At 38.7% G+C, this 18,294-nt stretch overlaps 1 protein-coding gene across 7 annotated transcripts in view; it reads left to right on the forward strand.

The window, feature by feature from the left end:
• Positions 1-18,294, forward strand: part of LOC113128006 (mitogen-activated protein kinase kinase kinase 7-like) — a 33,084-nt gene that overhangs the window by 5,915 nt on the left and 8,875 nt on the right. For 5 of the 7 annotated variants that reach the window (XR_003295496.2, XM_026303044.2, XM_026303017.2 and 2 more), the window contains 4 exons: positions 2,217-2,347; positions 7,491-7,575; positions 7,681-7,781; positions 17,279-17,417. Coding sequence is in view for 6 of the 7 variants with exons in the window: in XM_026303044.2 (XP_026158829.1) it covers positions 2,217-2,347; positions 7,491-7,575; positions 7,681-7,781; positions 17,279-17,417 (456 nt within the window). In the remaining variant the exon portion in view is untranslated. The remainder of the gene's footprint in view (positions 1-2,216; positions 2,348-7,490; positions 7,576-7,680; positions 7,782-17,278; positions 17,418-18,294) is intronic. The other 2 variants (XM_026303034.2, XM_026303053.1) reach the window with 2 other exon arrangements.

Here is an 18,294-nt window from a genome sequence, read left to right on the forward strand (position 1 = left end):
AAAAAAGTCCCCAAAAACCTTCCAGCAACAGATTTAGGAACTATGAAAAGGTTCCTCTATTCCAAAAGCGCCTATATTACAACATAAATCTAAGATGCTGGTATATATTTCTGGCTAAAATGTGGACAAGAAGGATTTTCATACTGGCACGGCAAGTTTATTTGTACAACACAATTCGTACACAGAGTAATTCAAAGTGCTTTACAGTAATAAGACAATTTCAAGACAGAAATTAAAATAAAAGCAAATATAGAAAATTAACTTGAACTAAAATTAAAGGAGAAAGTGCAGATAAAACACTTTCAGTTGTCATATGCAGAGCTAAAAAGAAAAGTTTTTAGCTTGGACTTACACATTGTCAGAGATGAGGCTTGTCTAACAGCATCAGGATGACTATTTCAGATTTTAGCTGCATAAAACTGAAACCCTGCTTCTCCCTATTTAGTCCTGACTCTGGGTATGAACAGAAGGGCTGATGTTCTCAAGGCAAAGAAGTCCGAGATGGTTCATATGGCACCAACATGTCCGAGATATACTGTGGTGCTGAGCCATGAAGGGACTTATCCCTCTGGGGTCGGCAAGTGCGCCGGCGTATTTTGTGACATCTTCTCCTGATAACGCTGAAAAGAACTTAAATTACTCTGTCAGCTTTGATCGTACAGATAAGAGCAATACATAATTCTGAGGTGAGCCAGGTAATTATGTACATGCCCCGGAGAAATGGCATAAAACGTCAAGCTTCATCGTAGAATTTACTCACTTTTTCTGCACATTTGGATGATGACACACTACACAGGTGAAGAAGCACTTCAGATGGTATTTGGAGAAAGTTGTTTTGCATCCACGCAGTGATCTGTTCAATTCAGTGACACATATGGGCTGATATGTAAATCTGAGTGTCATCTGCATAGTTATGGTAGGACTAGGGCTGTGCAATTAATTGAATTTTGATTTTGATATCAGGTCTCAACAATCACAAAAACTATGTAATCGAGAAAAAACGATTATTCTGTTTTTGAACTTATTTTGGCCTGCGTTCTTAATGACGCACATGCGCACTTTCACTATGCGGTGGTGTCAGCACCGCTTGGTAACACCACAAAGCTTTTTAACCAATTAAAATTTAAACACAGACCGACATATGACCAACTAATAAAAAAAAAAAGAAAGAACAACGAACAACCCCCACAAAGTCCTTCACTACACAGTCTAACAATGATTAAAGACACACTCTTCAGTGCAGTGCTGAAGAGTATAAATAGAAATGCTATTTATACATTTGGGTATATTTTATATAGTTTATTTTAAGAAGAATTCATTGTTTTGTTCAATAAATGCAACATATTTCCAGAGTCAATGAGTAATCATATAAAATAAATGTGATTTCAATAATGACCAAAATAATCGTTATGATTTTTTCCATAATTAAGCAGCCCTAGGTAGGACACTGTTATGTTTCGGTGACGGGGGATGATGAAAGAGATGAGTGAAGGAGAGGCGTAGGACCAAAGTGCTGGACACAAAAAGGCTTTATTTCTCTGAGATCATCAGGGCTCAGGAAAGACACAAATAATAATAATCTTCTTTCATTACTCACATCTAGTAGTAACTCAATTAATGTTCCCGCAAATATAAAGGAGGGAGGGAAGTCTTTATAGGGAGCCAAACAAAAGGCAGTAAGAACAGGTGAAAATGATTAAGGTTAATTAACGTAAAGCTGCCGGGGACCAGTGCAGGGAAAACAGGAACTTGACACAAAATAAAGGTCCCCGGCAGGAAGTCCCAAAAGGGAATCATGACAGAAACCTTATTGCTGCGTATTGACTGGCCTAAAGGAAACATGTAAAGATTGAACAAACGGAGTCCCAAGATGGACCCTTGGGGGACTGCACATGTCAAGATCATTTGTTCTGAGACACAGGTACCAATTTCAACAAAGTACTTCCTCTCTTCAAGGTTGCTCTTAAACCATGTAAGGGTTTAGAGATGTCTATTCAGTCCTATAACCTTGTAGCAGTTTTGCTAACTCCACATCCAATTAGCTTTTCATGTGGTTGATATTACCAATTTAGACTGTAAATATTTGAAGAATATATTCAGTACTGATGAGCAGTACACAAGGATCTGTGTATTAGAACATTTTTTCGTAAAGTTTGTTTGCTCATATTCATAACTTAGATGGTGTAAGCACTGACTGGGTGTTCCCTGTGATGTAGGTACACGGCCTCCTCTGATCAAAGGCCTCCCAAAACCTATAGAGATTCTGATGACCCGCTGCTGGGACAAAGAGCCCACACAGAGACCATCCATGGAGGAGGTAAAGAACACCATGAGCCACCTCATGAAGGTAGAGTCCAATAAACAAAACTCCCCCTAAAACCAAAAATGGTCATTTTAGTGTTTCTGTTATTTATAGACAAAACAAACAAAGCATAACATCTAGTAACTACCTTTACAGGTCATAGAAGTATGTGTATTTTTTAATTTTGAACAGGGCAAGGCTAGCTGTTTTCCCCTGATAAGCTAGACTAATCACACCTTGATGTTTTATAAAGGAAACTAAGGAATGCAGGGCTAATGTGGAAAGCCTGTCTTGAATGACCCTAATAAATTGAACCAGGATCAAGCACTGATCACATCAGTTAGTGTGAAAAAACAGATAAAACTGACTTTTGTGACTGACACAAACCGACACAGAGGTTGCAGATACCTAATAGCATTTAAAATAAATCAAGACCATTACATGAACAAAGCAAAAGCTGCATGTTTGCACATGTTCTTGCAGCACTCTGCTTATAATTGTAGCATCAGGTACTTATGTGCTGCATGAGAATTATGAATTTGTCATAATGTGTGCTGAATATAAAAGATGTATAAAATGAAACAAAACTTAGAAATGACCATCAAACCCATCCATCCATTTTTGTTAAAGCATAGTCCAGATATCCCTTTCCCAAGATACCTTTTCCAGGCCCTCTTGCAGTGTCAGGGTTACAGTAGTAGCGGTTCAAAGTGTTGTTTGAGGTTGCCACTTACCGTAACTGTCATTTGTACTGCAGCATGACAGGTCTATATTGTCAGTAGGTGGCCCTCAGCTTACACTTACATCTACAGCAGCTTGCGCATGCACAGACCATACCATAGCTTACACCATAATGAATGTGTACTTAGAAACTGAAGTAAAGAAAATTCAATTCAATTCAATTCAATTTTATTTGTATAGCGCCAAATCACAATACAAATCATCTCAAGGCACTTTACAAAAACTAAAACTAAAAACCCAACAATTCCCTTATGAGCAAGCACTTGGCGACAGTGGAGAGGAAAAAACTCCCTTTAACGGAAGAAAAAAACCTCCAGCAGAACCGGGCTCAGTTTGGGCGGCCATCTGCCTCGACCGGTTGGGGTGAGTGGATAGAGCAGAGAGAAAAGAACAGCAACAATAAACAACAAATAGACACTGCAAGTTGGTGGGGCCAGTAACTGCACATCAGCGATAAACAGCTCCAGGACCAGGGACACCTGCAGAAGGTACAGAGAGAGAGAGAGAGAGAGAGAGAGAGGGAGGGAGAGAGCACAAACTAGGGGAGAGAGAGAGCACAAGGTTAGTAACATTCAATGGTGGAATATACATGAGGGGGGGGGTGGGGTAGGGGAGCTCAGTGCACCGATGGTCCTCGGGCAGTCTAGGCCTATAGCAGCATAACTAACTAAGGGATGGTTCAGGGTTGCCTGAAGCCAGCCCTAACTATATGCTTTGTCAAAGAGGAAGGTTTTAAGTCTAGCCTTAAAAGTACAGAGAGTGTCTGCCTCCTGAACCCAGGCTGAGAGCTGGTTCCACAGGAGAGGAGCTTGATAGCTAAAGGCTCTGCCTCCCATTCTGCTTTTGAGAACTCTGGGAACCACAAGTAGGCCTGCACTCTGAGAGCGAAGTGGTCTATTGGGATAATATGGTACTATGAGGTCTTTAAGGTATGAAGGAGCTTGATTATGAAGGGATTTGTATGTGAGAAGAAGGATTTTAAATTCTATTCTATATTTTACAGGGAGCCAATGAAGAGAAGCCAATATAGGAGAAATATGATCTCTCTTGCTAGTTCCTGTCAGGACTCTGGCTGCGGCATTCTGGATTAATTGGAGGCTTTTTATGGAGATATTAGGACATCCAGATAGTAATGAGTTACAGTAATCTAGCCTTGAGGAAACAAATGCATGGACTAGTTTTTCTGCATCATTTTGAGACAGGATGTTCCTAATTTTGGAAATGTTGCGCAGGTGAAAGAATGCAGTTCTAGAAATTTGTTTTATGTGTGAGTTAAAGGACATGTCCTGGTCAAAAATAACTCCAAGGTTTTTTACAGTAGTGCTGGAGGCCAGGGCTATGCCATCTAGAGTAGCTATAATTTTAGAAAAGTTATTTCTGAGATTTTTAGGCCCAAATATAATGACTTCTGTTTTCTCTGAGTTTAAAAGTAAAAAGTTACTGGTCATCCAGGCCTTTAAGTCAGTTAGACAGGCTTGAAGTCTGGTTAACTGGTTTGTGTTAACAGGTTTAATAGATAGATATAACTGAGTGTCATCCGCATAGCAGTGGTAATTAATAGAGTGCTTCCTAATGATATATCCTAAAGGAAGCATGTACAGGGTGAACAGAATCGGTCCTAGCACAGAACCTTGTGGAACTCCATAACTAACTTTTGTTCGTGTGGAAGGTTCATCATGGACATGAACAAACTGGAATCTGTCCGATAAATAGGATTGGAACCACTTTAACGCTGTTCCTCTGATACCAATCACATGCTCCAGTCTCTGTAATAAGATGTTGTGGTCAATGGTGTCGAATGCTGCACTAAGGTCTAGGAGGACAAGTATTGAAACAAGTCCATTATCTGAGGCTAAGAGAAGATCGTTGGTAACTTTCAACAGTGCTGTTTCTGTACTATGATGTGCTCTAAATCCTGATTGGAAATCTTCAAATAGTTCATTCCTGTGTAAGTGGTCTGATAGCTGCTTAGCAACAGCTTTTTCTAGGATTTTAGAAATAAATGGCAGGTTGGATATTGGTCTATAATTAGCCAAGACACCTGGATCAAGACTAGGCTTTTTGAGTAAAGGTTTGATTACTGCAGTCTTAAAGGCCTGTGGTACGTAGCCTGATACTAGAGATAAATTTACCAAGTCCAATAAAGATGAGTTCATTAATGGCAGGGTGCCTTTAAGCAGTCTAGTCGGGATGGGGTCCAAGAGACACGTTGATGATTTCGATGAAGCAACTACTGATGTAAATTCAGAGAGATCTATAGGAGAGAAGCAGTCTAAACATAACTGAGGTCCTACAGATGATTCAAGAGCTACTGTAGTAAAAGATTCATTTATTGCAGGTATAGGAAGCATCTGCTGAATTTTATCTCTAATAGTTGTGATTTTATTTGTAAAGAAACTCATAAATTCATCACTGCTGAGAGCTAAGGGAACACTGGGCTCAACGGAGCTGTGACTTTTTGTCAGCCTGGCTACAGTGCTGAAAAGAAACCTGGGATTGTTCTTATTTTCCTCTATTAGTGATGAATAGTATGCAGTTCTGGCTTTACGGAGAGCTTTTTTATATGTTAGTAGACTGTTTTTCCAGGCTAGAAAAATTTCCTCTAAGTTTGTGGAACGCCACTTCCTTTCCAGCCTTCGTGATGCCTGCTTTAAGGTACGAACATGTAAATTATACCATGGGGCTAGTCTTCTCTGAATCACTAACTTCTTTTTCAGAGGGGCTACAGAATCAAGCATTTCACGCAGTGAGGTTACAGCGCTGTCAACAACATGATCAATTTGGTAGGGAGTAGGATTAAGGCAGCTGCCCTCCATTATGTTTATATTTGGCATAGATGCAAATAAAGATGGAATCATTTTCTTAAATTCATTAACAGCGTTGTCGGATAAACATCTGCTGTAGTGGAATTTTCTTCCAGACGCTGCATGATCCATCATTTTAAATTCGAAAGTTATTAAAGAATGATCTGACAAAACAGGATTTGGGGGAAAAATTATTAGATGTTCAATTTCGATGCCATAGGTCAGAACAAGATCAAGGGTGTGATTAAAACAGTGGGTGGGTTTATTAACGTTTTGAATGAAACCAATTGAATCTAATATAGAATTAAATGCAATGCTGAGGCTGTTATTTTCAACATCTACATGAATGTTAAAATCTCCCACTATAATGACTTTATCTGATCTAAGCACTAAATCAGACAGGAAGTCAGGGAATTCAGTTAAAAACTCTGAGTAAGGAACAGGTGGACGGTACAAAATGACAAGTAGAACTGGTTTTTGTGTGAAAAGAAATTTAAAAAAAACTGTGATTGTTGTGTGTAGATCTTGTTACTTTAATATTTTGGAAAATTTCACTTGACTTCATGTGGACAATCAGCCAACCCTGTTTCCTAAAACATTCCTGTGCAGCTAAACTACAAATGTAGTTGCATTTTATAACAAATGTGTTTGACTGTCTGATTATGTTCTGATATAATGTATCTTTTGACATGACATTCTATCTTTTCATAAACTTAACACACAGGTACAACAGGCAAGATTTGATGGAAGTGAACAACACTGTGCTTTTCAATCCTGTTTGAAGCTGGACTCTAAGATTAAGATAGGAGTTACTTTTAATTTTCACTGTGAGACTCTGCACATAAAGCTTTAAGTAAATAAAATTTAAGCTGCAGTCAGAAAACTGACTTTTGTGCTCGAGGATCAGATATTTTGGAATCCTTTCCATTTGTGCCAAGGAGACAGGGACTGTGAGAGTTGTGGGAATTTGTCATGGTTTCTAAATAAATACATTGTCAGTGTCCTCAATGAGAACAAAGTATTTGTTAATTGGTGTTAGAATACTTGGATCCTGACTTGCACTTCTTTTGCGTGAATGACAGGATGGATCCACAATCATGGCAACACACTCAGCTGCATACTGATATACATACATATACTCAATTAATGAGTAATGCAGGATATCAGTCTACAATCTGAGTGAGAGTTCTCCCGATTCAGTGTTAAAGGGCTCAAAATAAAATTCAGTCTGCCATGTTTAAGATCAAGACAAGACCTGTGGTAAAACTGTGGTTGACTCAGAGACCAAGACCGGTCTCGAGTAATACAACATTAATCTAAGGTTAAAGTTATTTAAACCTTTATTTATAAAGCAGAATATCCTGAAAATAAGAATTATTGAAATAGCCAACCAACTAGATAAATTGTTGATCTGGGTTAAAGAAATAGTTGTACCCTTAGCACACAGACATAAGAGTTGTGTTTTTAGTCTTTGTTCTTACTCTGCAACATATTTCTGGGATATATTTCCCAAAAAGTGTGAATTATTCCTTTAATGTAATGACAAATACATTTTGATACATTTCTTTTCTGACAAGGCTTTATAAATTAGGTCACACTGTACTGTTTTTAAAACTGCTGGTTGGTGTGTTTGGATTTTACAGTACTTCCCAGGATCTAATGACCCACTCAAGCTCCCTCTCCAGCCTTCAGCCAACAGAAGTGGATCTTCATCAACCATTAGCACAGGTAACCATGAGCTCAGCAGTTTTCTACTAATGCATGATTATTTTTTGTCTACTTAGTCAGCAGTTGGGTCAGCCTGTTTAACTCACTGAATGTTGCTGTCTGCAGGCTCACATACTGACAACACAGAAAACAGAAACTCTTTTGGCAGAGAAGAAACCCTGAAAAGCTTTGATGCCAAAGTTCCACTAGACTTCAAACCTTCAAAGGTAAGTTTAAAAAAAATACTAGGAATCACTTGGTAAAAATACAGAATAAGTCAAAACTGATTTAAAACAGTAGTATTGATGATGTATTTATGATCCGTTTTGTCATTAAACATCTGCACTGAATGCTGCGTATGCTTTGGTTCTGTTTAGACTGCATGGTAATAAATGTCTGCCTTCAGGAAAATGAGTTGTTACAATGTACACTGCAAAGTTATTGCATACATAGATGATAGCTGGCTATATGACACAGTCCTGTAAACTGATATGGATAAATTAATTTCGCAATGTCTAGAAAGTGAATGAACTTTGAATGTCTTCAAAGTCAGCTTCGCTGACTGGCTCACTCTTGTAGTGAATCTAGCCATCATATCTATGAACTGAATAGAGTGAAATGGACTCTGCACTCTCATCTGAGCTCCCATTTGGCTTTGTTGACGAGATACTCTGGCTTTGAAAATGTGAGGCCATAGAAGTCAAGCGAATACTATGGATTCTTTTTTGTTTAACCCTTATGCTCTGTTCAAAAACACTACCCTTTCGTTATATTCGGGATGAAAACATCCACTAAAATAAACTGCTGTAAAAATATATCAGATAAATATTTTTTTCAACTTTTTTTTTTCATAAATCTGTTAATCAACATCAGTTCTGATCAAAACTACAAAATGCCAAAAAAAAAGTAGTAACAACACTGATTTTGATGCAGTGGTAGTTTTTGTGCAGCATCAGATTTATATTTTTTCTGACTAATTTACTGCTTGTGGATGTTTTTGCTGCGTTAACTGCCATTATAACGACATTTTTTGATTGCACAGCCATGACACTATATAATCATGCATTCTTGATGGTTGGTGGTTTCCCCTGTTGGGAAGAGGTAACATTTGTGATTTTTACTGTTGACAACCAAGTGGCCCCATTAACCCTTTACGCAGGCCTGTTCATAGAAAGCTTAGTTTCTGGCTTTTATATGGAGTTTTATATGGACTATATCAGCATATCATTGTGTGTGTGTGTGTGTGTGTGTGTGTGTGTGTGTGTGTGTGTGTGTGTGTGTGTGTGTGTGTGTGTGTGTGTGTGTGCGCGCGCGCGCGCGTGCATGCGCCTGTGTGTGTGCGTGTGTGTTCAGTCTTTCCAGCAGAACTTGCAGGATATCACCTCCTGCTCCTCTTTACTCCTGAGCTGCTGGTTTCTGCTTGGTTGAAAAAAATGTTTATCTGGATGTTTTCATCCCGAACATAACGAAAGGGTAGTGAATTTGCCCACAGTGTATTATTGACCTATGGAAAATTTCTAAATCATATTTCCAGATTTTATGTCAAATTAAGGTTTGTCATTCCATTTGGTGAAATCCAGTGAAAGTTATAGCCAAATTAAGAGTGAAAAATGACCCTTGGTGGATGAAAACATCCCAAACAGTATATAAGGGTTGATATGGTCCTGCCAGGGAGCTAACGCTAGCTAACAGCTGTCTACAGATGTCTGTCTGATGTCTTTTCAACACAAACCGTGCAGTTGTTTTAGTGAGAAGACTTTCTTCCTGTGTGTGCTCCACCTTATCATTAAAGTAGATGTCTGGACTTGGTTGAAGGACCTTCTATTAATACTCCATTTGTAGTTGTAAATGACACCATTTATTTAAATAATGCATTATGATAAAGCCTTTGTTAGTTATTTTTGCTCAAATGTGCACATGTAGATCTTAAAGGAGTCTTATTATGCAAAATGGACTTTTGGCCATTTTGGTACATTTATATGGCTGTCTGGTGTATGTAGACACACACCAAGTAAGGTAGAGGTGCACACCCTCCTTTTTCCTGTGTTTTGAAGAGCAGTGGCAAAACAGTAGATTTTCCACTTCCTTCTCTTGTACACATATACAAGAGACAAGTCTCTCCTCTGGCTATGCCCAAACACCACCCATGGAAAACCTCACCAAAAGTCTGCTGTCTGCCATTGTTGCGCACTCGCTTTGGCACAGAAAGGATGAACAGCAGGAGACAAGCTGAGCAGAGAAGCTGCTCTGGTGTTGACTGTAACAACAGGAATCTGTTCTCACTACCATCAGCGCAAGACAAGAAGGCACAATGCATACTTTCATTTACAGTGGACAAGACGGGAGCAAATCTCCCCAAAGCATTGTGTGTGGAAAACACTTTACCTCAGACTGCTTGAAAACAAGGGCCAGCTCTTTTCTAGATTCACTTCACAGCTGTAGTTGATACCGGGATCCACACCGAGAGCCCGTGTGCAGTCCAACAATCCTTCAGTGGTGAGTTTTTATATATTTTTATTGCTATTGTCTTATAACATCAACGTGTTGAAATTAGCCACATTAGCTGCATAGCTATAGCTGCCTGGGTTAACATACTCTGTCTACTCATAGCCTCGTTTTTACTCTGAAACAGAAAAGGCTGGCTGTTTGCTTTAGAAGGTAATTGAAAGCATTATAGATAGTTTGTGTGGTAATTTGGTCTAGTATACTTGGCCACATAGGTTTGTTGGTTGCTTATATGACTAATGCTACATTACAACATAGAGGGATGCAGAGCACAGTGGCCTAAGTTTGTGGATTAGATATAAGATTAGATGTCCAGGGTGTATCCCTAAATAGAAATAAGCAGGTATAGATTTTGGATAGGCAGTCAACATCTTGTAGAGCTGGCTACTAAGAATTTCTCTAATACATTGTAAAATGTGTGTAGCATTTTCACATAATAATTCAATGTCCTCATATTTTACACACAGTAATGAGGTTGCCACATGGAGATGGAGGAGCTGAAGAGGACCCTGGCTAAATCTGGAGGGAGCAGAGTGACTGAATTGCATAGTGACTGAACTTCATCCCCAAATTCAGAAACCTCTGTTTGAGTGACAGATCACACACTTCTATAATGTTTGGCATCTGGGGAAAGGTATGTTTCACAACAGTTATGGAAAAATAATTATAAAGTTTAAGGTGATAGATGACATTATTGAAATTACACACTAATGTAATTCTTGTTAACCCTTTAAAACCTACCATAGAACAAATCCGTCAGAGCATATCTTGACATTTTTACATGTTGTAGTGTTTTTTTTGAGCAATTTAATTTGCCATACATCAATGCAACCCTTATAGCCCAAATTTTAATATGTATGTAATAAGTCCATACTAACTAAATAAATTGCTAAAAAGTACAACCACAAAAAGAAATGAAAATCGTTTCTTTACACATATTTTTCTAAATACACGAATGCCATAGATGTATCTCTCAAAATTGTAAATATAAAAAAGTTGTACAAAGTCCTTTCACACCACAGAAATTGTCCATAGTGTCCATAATTTAGTTTTTCATTTTTATAACCTGTAATAAAACGAAAATAAAGTGTACATTGTGCACAATTTGCAAGAAGACAGCATGTACATCAAAATAAACAATTTACAATAGTACAATCAAATCTCTTAAGTGTGCCAGATACCTATGAGCATATCTTCTATATCTATCTTTGTATAAGACCATGTTCATTCATAAAAAGTGCAATAAACAACAAAAAATTAAAAACGTTTTTACTGTGTTGAAACTTCAGGACATTTGAACATTATCAAAATACACATACATTCAGGAAAAACTATATACAGGAAGGCGTAATCTGCAAAAAAAAAAAAACATGCCTCAAAATAAACTATTTACAATAGTACAGTAAAAGTATAATATACAGAAAGGCACAAAGTAAAACATTAGGAGCTGTGATGGGATTCGTGACAGTTCCTGTCCACAATAACACACAGAGACACTTTACAGGCCTCACACATGAAGGGAGTGCACTTCCCACACAGCCAGCACTTCAGAATCCCCATGTACAGTGTGAGCCCAAATGTACTTACACATTTCAGCTTCTGTCACCTCAGTCCATTTGAATTTTTTGCCTGTAGCAATATTTTTTGCTGCATTTTTATTTGTGTTGGTACACAGAGATTTGATGGTAGCCCAGTGAAAATACATTTTGATCAGCTCAGATGGAGATGGACTGTCCTCATATGAAAGAGGTGGCTGCACACCTGGTCTTCTTTTGGGCAGGAAATGTGGCAAGTTGTCATGCTCCTTTTCACTTTGCCAGTGAGCTACATTACCAGCGAGCGTGTCTGACCTGGAGGAGCCAGTGGAGTGACTGCTGCAGCCTCTCTTTGCTGTACTCCTTTCTCTCCCTCTGCCTCGACCCTAGGTACAGGGTGCCTCAGGGGAGCAGGAGACCTCCATTTCCTCCTCCTCAACATCAACGCTGCACACAGAATACGTGTGAATAAATGTGCTCAGCATGAGAGTCATGCATAATGATGCGCACGAGTTTTACAGTTGTATATATTCCATACTTTTCTGTAGATCAAAACAAACAATATTTCATTAATATATACATACATGGGACGGATCTATCGCTTCAAGGAAGGTGGCTTCATCTCCACTGTCAGCAGTGTCCACTCCAGATGAGTGGACAGGATCTTCATCTGACTCTTGGTTTAACTCCAAAGCTTCAACCAGAGTGGGAGTGTAGGCGAAAGAAATGCTGTTCCCGGGAACTAAAGGAAGTGACGTTTAGTTCCCGGGAACAGACGTCACTTCCTGTTGTTGTGGGTAGTGACCACATGCATATCTACCGCTCTGGTGACCACAATAGTTCATTCTCACAATGTGATCATGTATATTCCAACATAGGAAGTGCTGTGACTAGACCCACAGTCTTGGATTATAATGATTTTATAGTGTGCGCTTTTTACTGGATTTATACAAACCCATTTCTTGGCGTAGACAGCATTCTGGGACATGTTGAATGTATAAGTGGAACTCCTCTGGTTTTATATGCAAAAAGAATTATTGCTCTATATTATTTGGTTGCAATTCTACAGGCATTTACAAAATAGATATGCAAATGGGAGCATGGGTGCTCCCGCCGCTTATTCCTTAACCAGGGTCACGGGTACCTACTGGAGCCTATCTCAGCTCTCTTTCGGGTGGAAGGCAGGGGTACATCACAGTCCACATATAGACACACAGATACAAACAACCACACACACTCACACCTATGGCCAGTTTTAGAGTCACCAGTCAACCTAACATGCATGTTTTTGGACTGTGGGAGGAAACCGGAGTACCCGGAGTAAACCCACGCAACCACTGGGAGAACATGCAAACTCCACACAGAAAGGCCAGGTTGCGAACCCACAACGTTCTTGCTGTAAGGCAACAGTGCTAACCACTCAGCCACCATGCTGCAGTTTTTTTTTTTAATAAATTTGCAAAAATTTCTACCCTTCTGGTTTTTTCTGTCAAGATGGGGTGCTGAGTGTACATTAATGAGAAATAAAATGAACTTTTTTGATTTTGGCAAATGGCTGCAATGACACAAAGTGAAAAATTTAAAGGGGTCTGAATACTTTCCGTACCCACTGTATTTACGACGTGAAACAACATCAGTGATTCCAGTAACAGATGCCTTTTTAAGGTGTATTCAACTATTTACTTAGTACACACATGTAAATCTTATGTATGCTGCAGGACAGCCACACGCGGGGAGGATGTCTTTGGGTCTCTCCTCTGTGTGGACAGTAGAGGCAGTCTCTGCCTCATTTTTCTGTAGGTCTCGAGGAGTCTGCAGGGTCTCGAGGAGTCTGCAGATCTGTAAATCTGGAAAATCTGTAAACCTCTAAAACTCTCTGTGTACTGTTTTTTTTTGTGTGTCTTGCCGCGCTTTGCAGGGAATTCATCTGGTTAGTCTGTCATCGTACTTGACATGATGTGGCTGGTCCAGGAGGTGCTCCATCCTCGCTGGTGATTGGTTAACAGTCCCCTGACTGTGATTGTGTAGTCTCACTGGTCTCTGTGAATCAAGAGACTAATCCTTCTCTTTGTGGTGTAAGTTTTAAAGACTGTTTTATAAAATAGGAACAATAATTTATTTTTCCACCTAGAAAAGTTCAAACACATGACAAAGTTAAAGCAACTAACCAGATTCAATAGTTCAGCAACAACATAAATGAGAGTCAATAAAATAATATGAACTGGTCTTCATGTTCTGTCTTTATATTCCTGCATTGATTGCTAAATATGAAAAGTGTGACCAGACTGCTATAGAACATCATTGTCAGACTACAGTGTGATATACAAGTGGTGCTATTGTTTATCTGTTATTCCCACTTGTAGTTAATCTCTATATAACTATGAAGTTTTATTGATTTTCATTTATGTTGTTGCTGAACTATTAAAAAGTAATAAAACAACAAAAGGGTAGTGTTGCAGTGGTGTTGTAGTGCAAAAGCATCAAATAATATCGAATGTTTTAACTATACAACCTGATGAAAACCATGTTTGAGGAAGTGCTGACTTGGCAACATATATGGAGAAGATCCTGAGGATACCTGTCCCACCACCCCTCTGTGCAGACCAAGCAGCCAGACAAAGATGTGTCTAGCTTCAATCAACCAGTGGTCGAAATCCAGTGTAGCTGCTTTGTGCATCAGCAAACCTGACTGTATGCGCAGAACCACACAGGCAGAAATGACCACTTGGATCCTCCATCCTATGAATTCCCAGGACCAGCTTACATGGCTTCTGTAGGCTAGATACCTGTAATGTCTTTTAAAAGTCACACAGATTCAGTATCAGATATTTAATCAAGTCATAATTCGTTGTTATGAAGAAAACTTTTACAAAATGTGTTTTTAAGTTTTTTCCCATTTTGGTGTAAATAAAGAATGCTGCAATGTGAAAACTATTTGAATTTTTAATCATATTTAAATTAACCAATGGCAGATTACTTTAATCACACAATGGAATTGTTGAGGGCTGCCTTTCACCAATAGATAGCTGGGATAGGCCCAAGCAGATCCCCTAAAAAGGAATAAGCGGGTATAAACAATGGATGGATAGATTACTCTAATCATGCATATATGCAGTTAAGATACAGTATATTATGTATTTGTACTTAGTTTGTAAGGCAGTCCATGTTAATCATTCAACTTTGTTAGATATAGCTAAACATTTTTTTAATAACTGAATAATAAATTGCCTTCTCTTTTTAATCATATAGCTTCCATAGTATTGGTAATAACAGCCTGTCAGACTTATTGATTTAATCTTCTTAGACACAAGGAGTCATAGTCAGCCTCATAAATTTTGAATGTCTTCTGTGACACATTCAAAAACATGTTCCAGCCCCAGGCGCTCACCATGATGGTAGGTCTGGAAGCTGTTCAGGTGTCATCTGTACCAAATTTAAATATATATATATATATATATATGTATTGAACATGAAGGCTTATTATGTCTAGTTTTATGAATTATGAATATCGTAAACCATCTTAATAATTTGGGGCACCAGATTTTTTGGCGGACCAACCAATCAATTAATGAGTAATACAAGATATCAGTCAATCTGAGGGAGAGTTCTCCTGATTCATTGACGTGTTTACTGTGTGAAATAACATTAGTGATGCCAGTCACAGTCTTTTTAAGATTTATTCAGCTGTTTACAGTATATACATGCTATTTACATAGGGGGCAATGGAGGTAGAACTGATCAGAGAAATTAGCTGAATTAACGAATAAAGCATTATAACAGTCTAACAGTAGGTTGTTTGCATTGATGGAAAAGAAATCTTTGTTTATGTTCTGTATTTGAGCCTAACACAGTTTAGGAGGAAGCTCTAGTAACTATGGAGACCAACTGAAATTAATGTGAGACAACCAGCACAGCCACTGGTTATTTGCTTGTCCTCGGGTTTACTGTGGCTCTGTCCGTTCGTCTATGGGCTGGTCCGACTGCAGGCTGCCAGCGGGAGTAGGAGAGAGTAAATGTTCCCCGGAGTCTTGGGCTTCGGGCCTGGGTCCGTTCGTCACCTTTTCTCGCTCTCTGTCTGGCTGCTGCCTGGTCGTCTCATGGAGTTGGTTGATGTGAGATGGTCAGCTGGAGGACAGCCACACGCAGGGAGAATGTCTTCGTTCCTCCTATGTGTGGGTAGTAAAACTCTCTCTACTTCATGGTTCTCCTGTAGTTCTCTTTCTAAGAGTCTCCTCAGAGTAAGAGGATCTTGAGAGTCTGGACATCTCTTAACTTTCTTTTAATTTGTCTGGAACTCTGTTCATTTCTGTTCTCTTCAGGGTGTTCAGTTCCCCAGAGTTCAGTTCGAAGTGTTCATTCTTTCAGAGTTCTCTTCAGAGAGTTCTTCTGTTTCAGAGGTCTGGGTTCAGGGTGTGTTCTCAAGTCTTATTCATTCTTTCAGAGTTCTCTTTCAAGCCTGCTTCAAGTCCCAGGTGTGTTCTGAAGTCTGGGTGTGTCTGTCTATCTCTATATCACACCGTAGTCTGACAATGATGCTCTGTAAAAGTCTGGTCATATGTTATATATTTAGCAATCAAAGCACAAATGTAAGAACAGGATATAAACACTGGTTCATAAGTCATTGTATAGGTTTCAGGTCTTGCCTGAAAAGTGAATAGTCTTAAGGTATTTATGGCAGGAGGTAAGCAGGAGGAATCTGTTTGTTAAGAGGGGTTCTCTTTGTGAGGGCTGTTGGCCTGCTCTTTGTCAAAAAGGGAGTGTTGACTTTGCAGTACTTGCTGCAAGGGCATGTATCATCTTTTTCAAATTAGACAACGCAACACACTTTTAAAGAAAGACATGACATGTCTTTATTACTGTTGCACATATCACTATCAGTAACAGCTAATGTAGCTGTTTACATAAACTACCACTTGTCCTCCAATATCTGTACAATTGTTAATTATCTCTACAACTGACAAATAAATAAATGCATTAAAACACGTAACTAACAATCATCATCATCATTTGCCCTTTATGTCTGAGACGTGTAGGGCTGCAACAAAGGCTCTCCACTTATGCCTGTCTTAGGCCATCCGCTCCAACGTGCCCCAGGTGTGGCCGAAAACAACTTAGCGCTGAACAGTAGAGCAAAAGATGAAGGACATGGGCCACACCTGTTAACTAGCAATACCAAACTGGAAAATCATCCATCTTCTGTGCATATTGTTACTATCTTTGACCAAAAACTGCTGTTACATTATGTTGTTTAAAAAAATTGAAGACAAACTAGTGTTTGCACTAGTCCCATTTTTATTCAGTACACACATCATGAAATAATATCAAACAGTAAAACAAAATGTTAACTAACCATTCAGACATGTCTTGTTGCTCTTCACGTCTACTGTAGCAGCAGCCATTATGTGTTGTTTACTTCGTTCAAAATGTATAATAGGACCCCTTTAAAATACACTACATGCACTACTATATTTTGTAGTTCTGTATTGGAAAATAAATGTTGATTCATCTATTGGAAATGTGTTTAACAATTTAGCTTATAATATCAACTTTACACATTGTATATTCAACTGATCAAATGTAAAAAGCATGCAGGTTTGGTATTTACAGTATTAAATGTAAATGAATTATCATGAGCCGGATCAAGATTAATCAATTCATTGATTTTAATCTTTTCCCCCTCTCAGACAGCCACATTGCATGCTGATCTGTCCAGGGTGTCCAGCATGAACAGTCAACCAGGGCACTCCCAAAGTCCCATCCACTGCACCAGCCCTGTAACCACCACTGGCCAGTCAGAATTGAGGATGACATTTAGTCCCACAGGTAGGGAGCCTCGTGGCAATAGCAGCTGATGCAGTCACACAAATTTGTCAGACAAATAAGAAATAAATTCAAGGCACTTTACATAATAAGGTCTACACATTAGAGTATTAAGGATGGGCCTGAAAATAGTATTGTTAGGAATGTGAACAAAACTTTATAGAATAAGTATAGAAATGCAATGTACTTTACCTAATAATACACAATTTTTGTTCACTGAACACATCAATTAAACTTTCAAAGTGCTGGTGGAAAAATAAGTAAACCCTTAGATTTAACAATAACCGGTCAGCTCTCCTTGGGCAGCAATAAACTCAAACAACAAATAAACACTATGCAGGTTGGTGGGGTCAGTAAATGCACATCAGCAATATACAGCACCAGGATCAGGGGGAGCACAAACTATGGGAGAGAGAAGGTAACTCTCTTTAACTTTAGGTTACTTAAACTTTTTTCTGACATTTCAGTTTTTTAAAACTGTATATTTTTCCTACCTTTTCTAGTTGTATTTTAAAGAGGTTGAGAAAGATATATATATGTTTATTATAGTATTGTTATAGCAACAAATTTAATAGGTATCTAAGACTTGCACATTACTGTAAATGCAAAAGAGAACTGGACACAATACAGAACCTTGAGGGATCCCTCAGAAGAAGGGTGATGAAGAGAAGATGCCAAGTTGAAACACTGAAGAATCTTTTGAGGAGGTATGAAGAGAATCAGGCAGAAGACAGAGGATTGAAGTACTCTACAATGTCAAAGACAAAGAGAGGCCAGATAACCCAAGTGGATTTTAAAAATAACAAGCCATAGCTTGGGAGGGAAAGTGGATTTTGAAAAACAGTAGCGGTAGTGGGAGAGGAGAATTCAACAATAAAAA

Source organism: Mastacembelus armatus, chromosome 22, assembly GCF_900324485.2.
Source record: "Mastacembelus armatus chromosome 22, fMasArm1.2, whole genome shotgun sequence".
Lineage (NCBI taxonomy): Eukaryota > Metazoa > Chordata > Actinopteri > Synbranchiformes > Mastacembelidae > Mastacembelus > Mastacembelus armatus.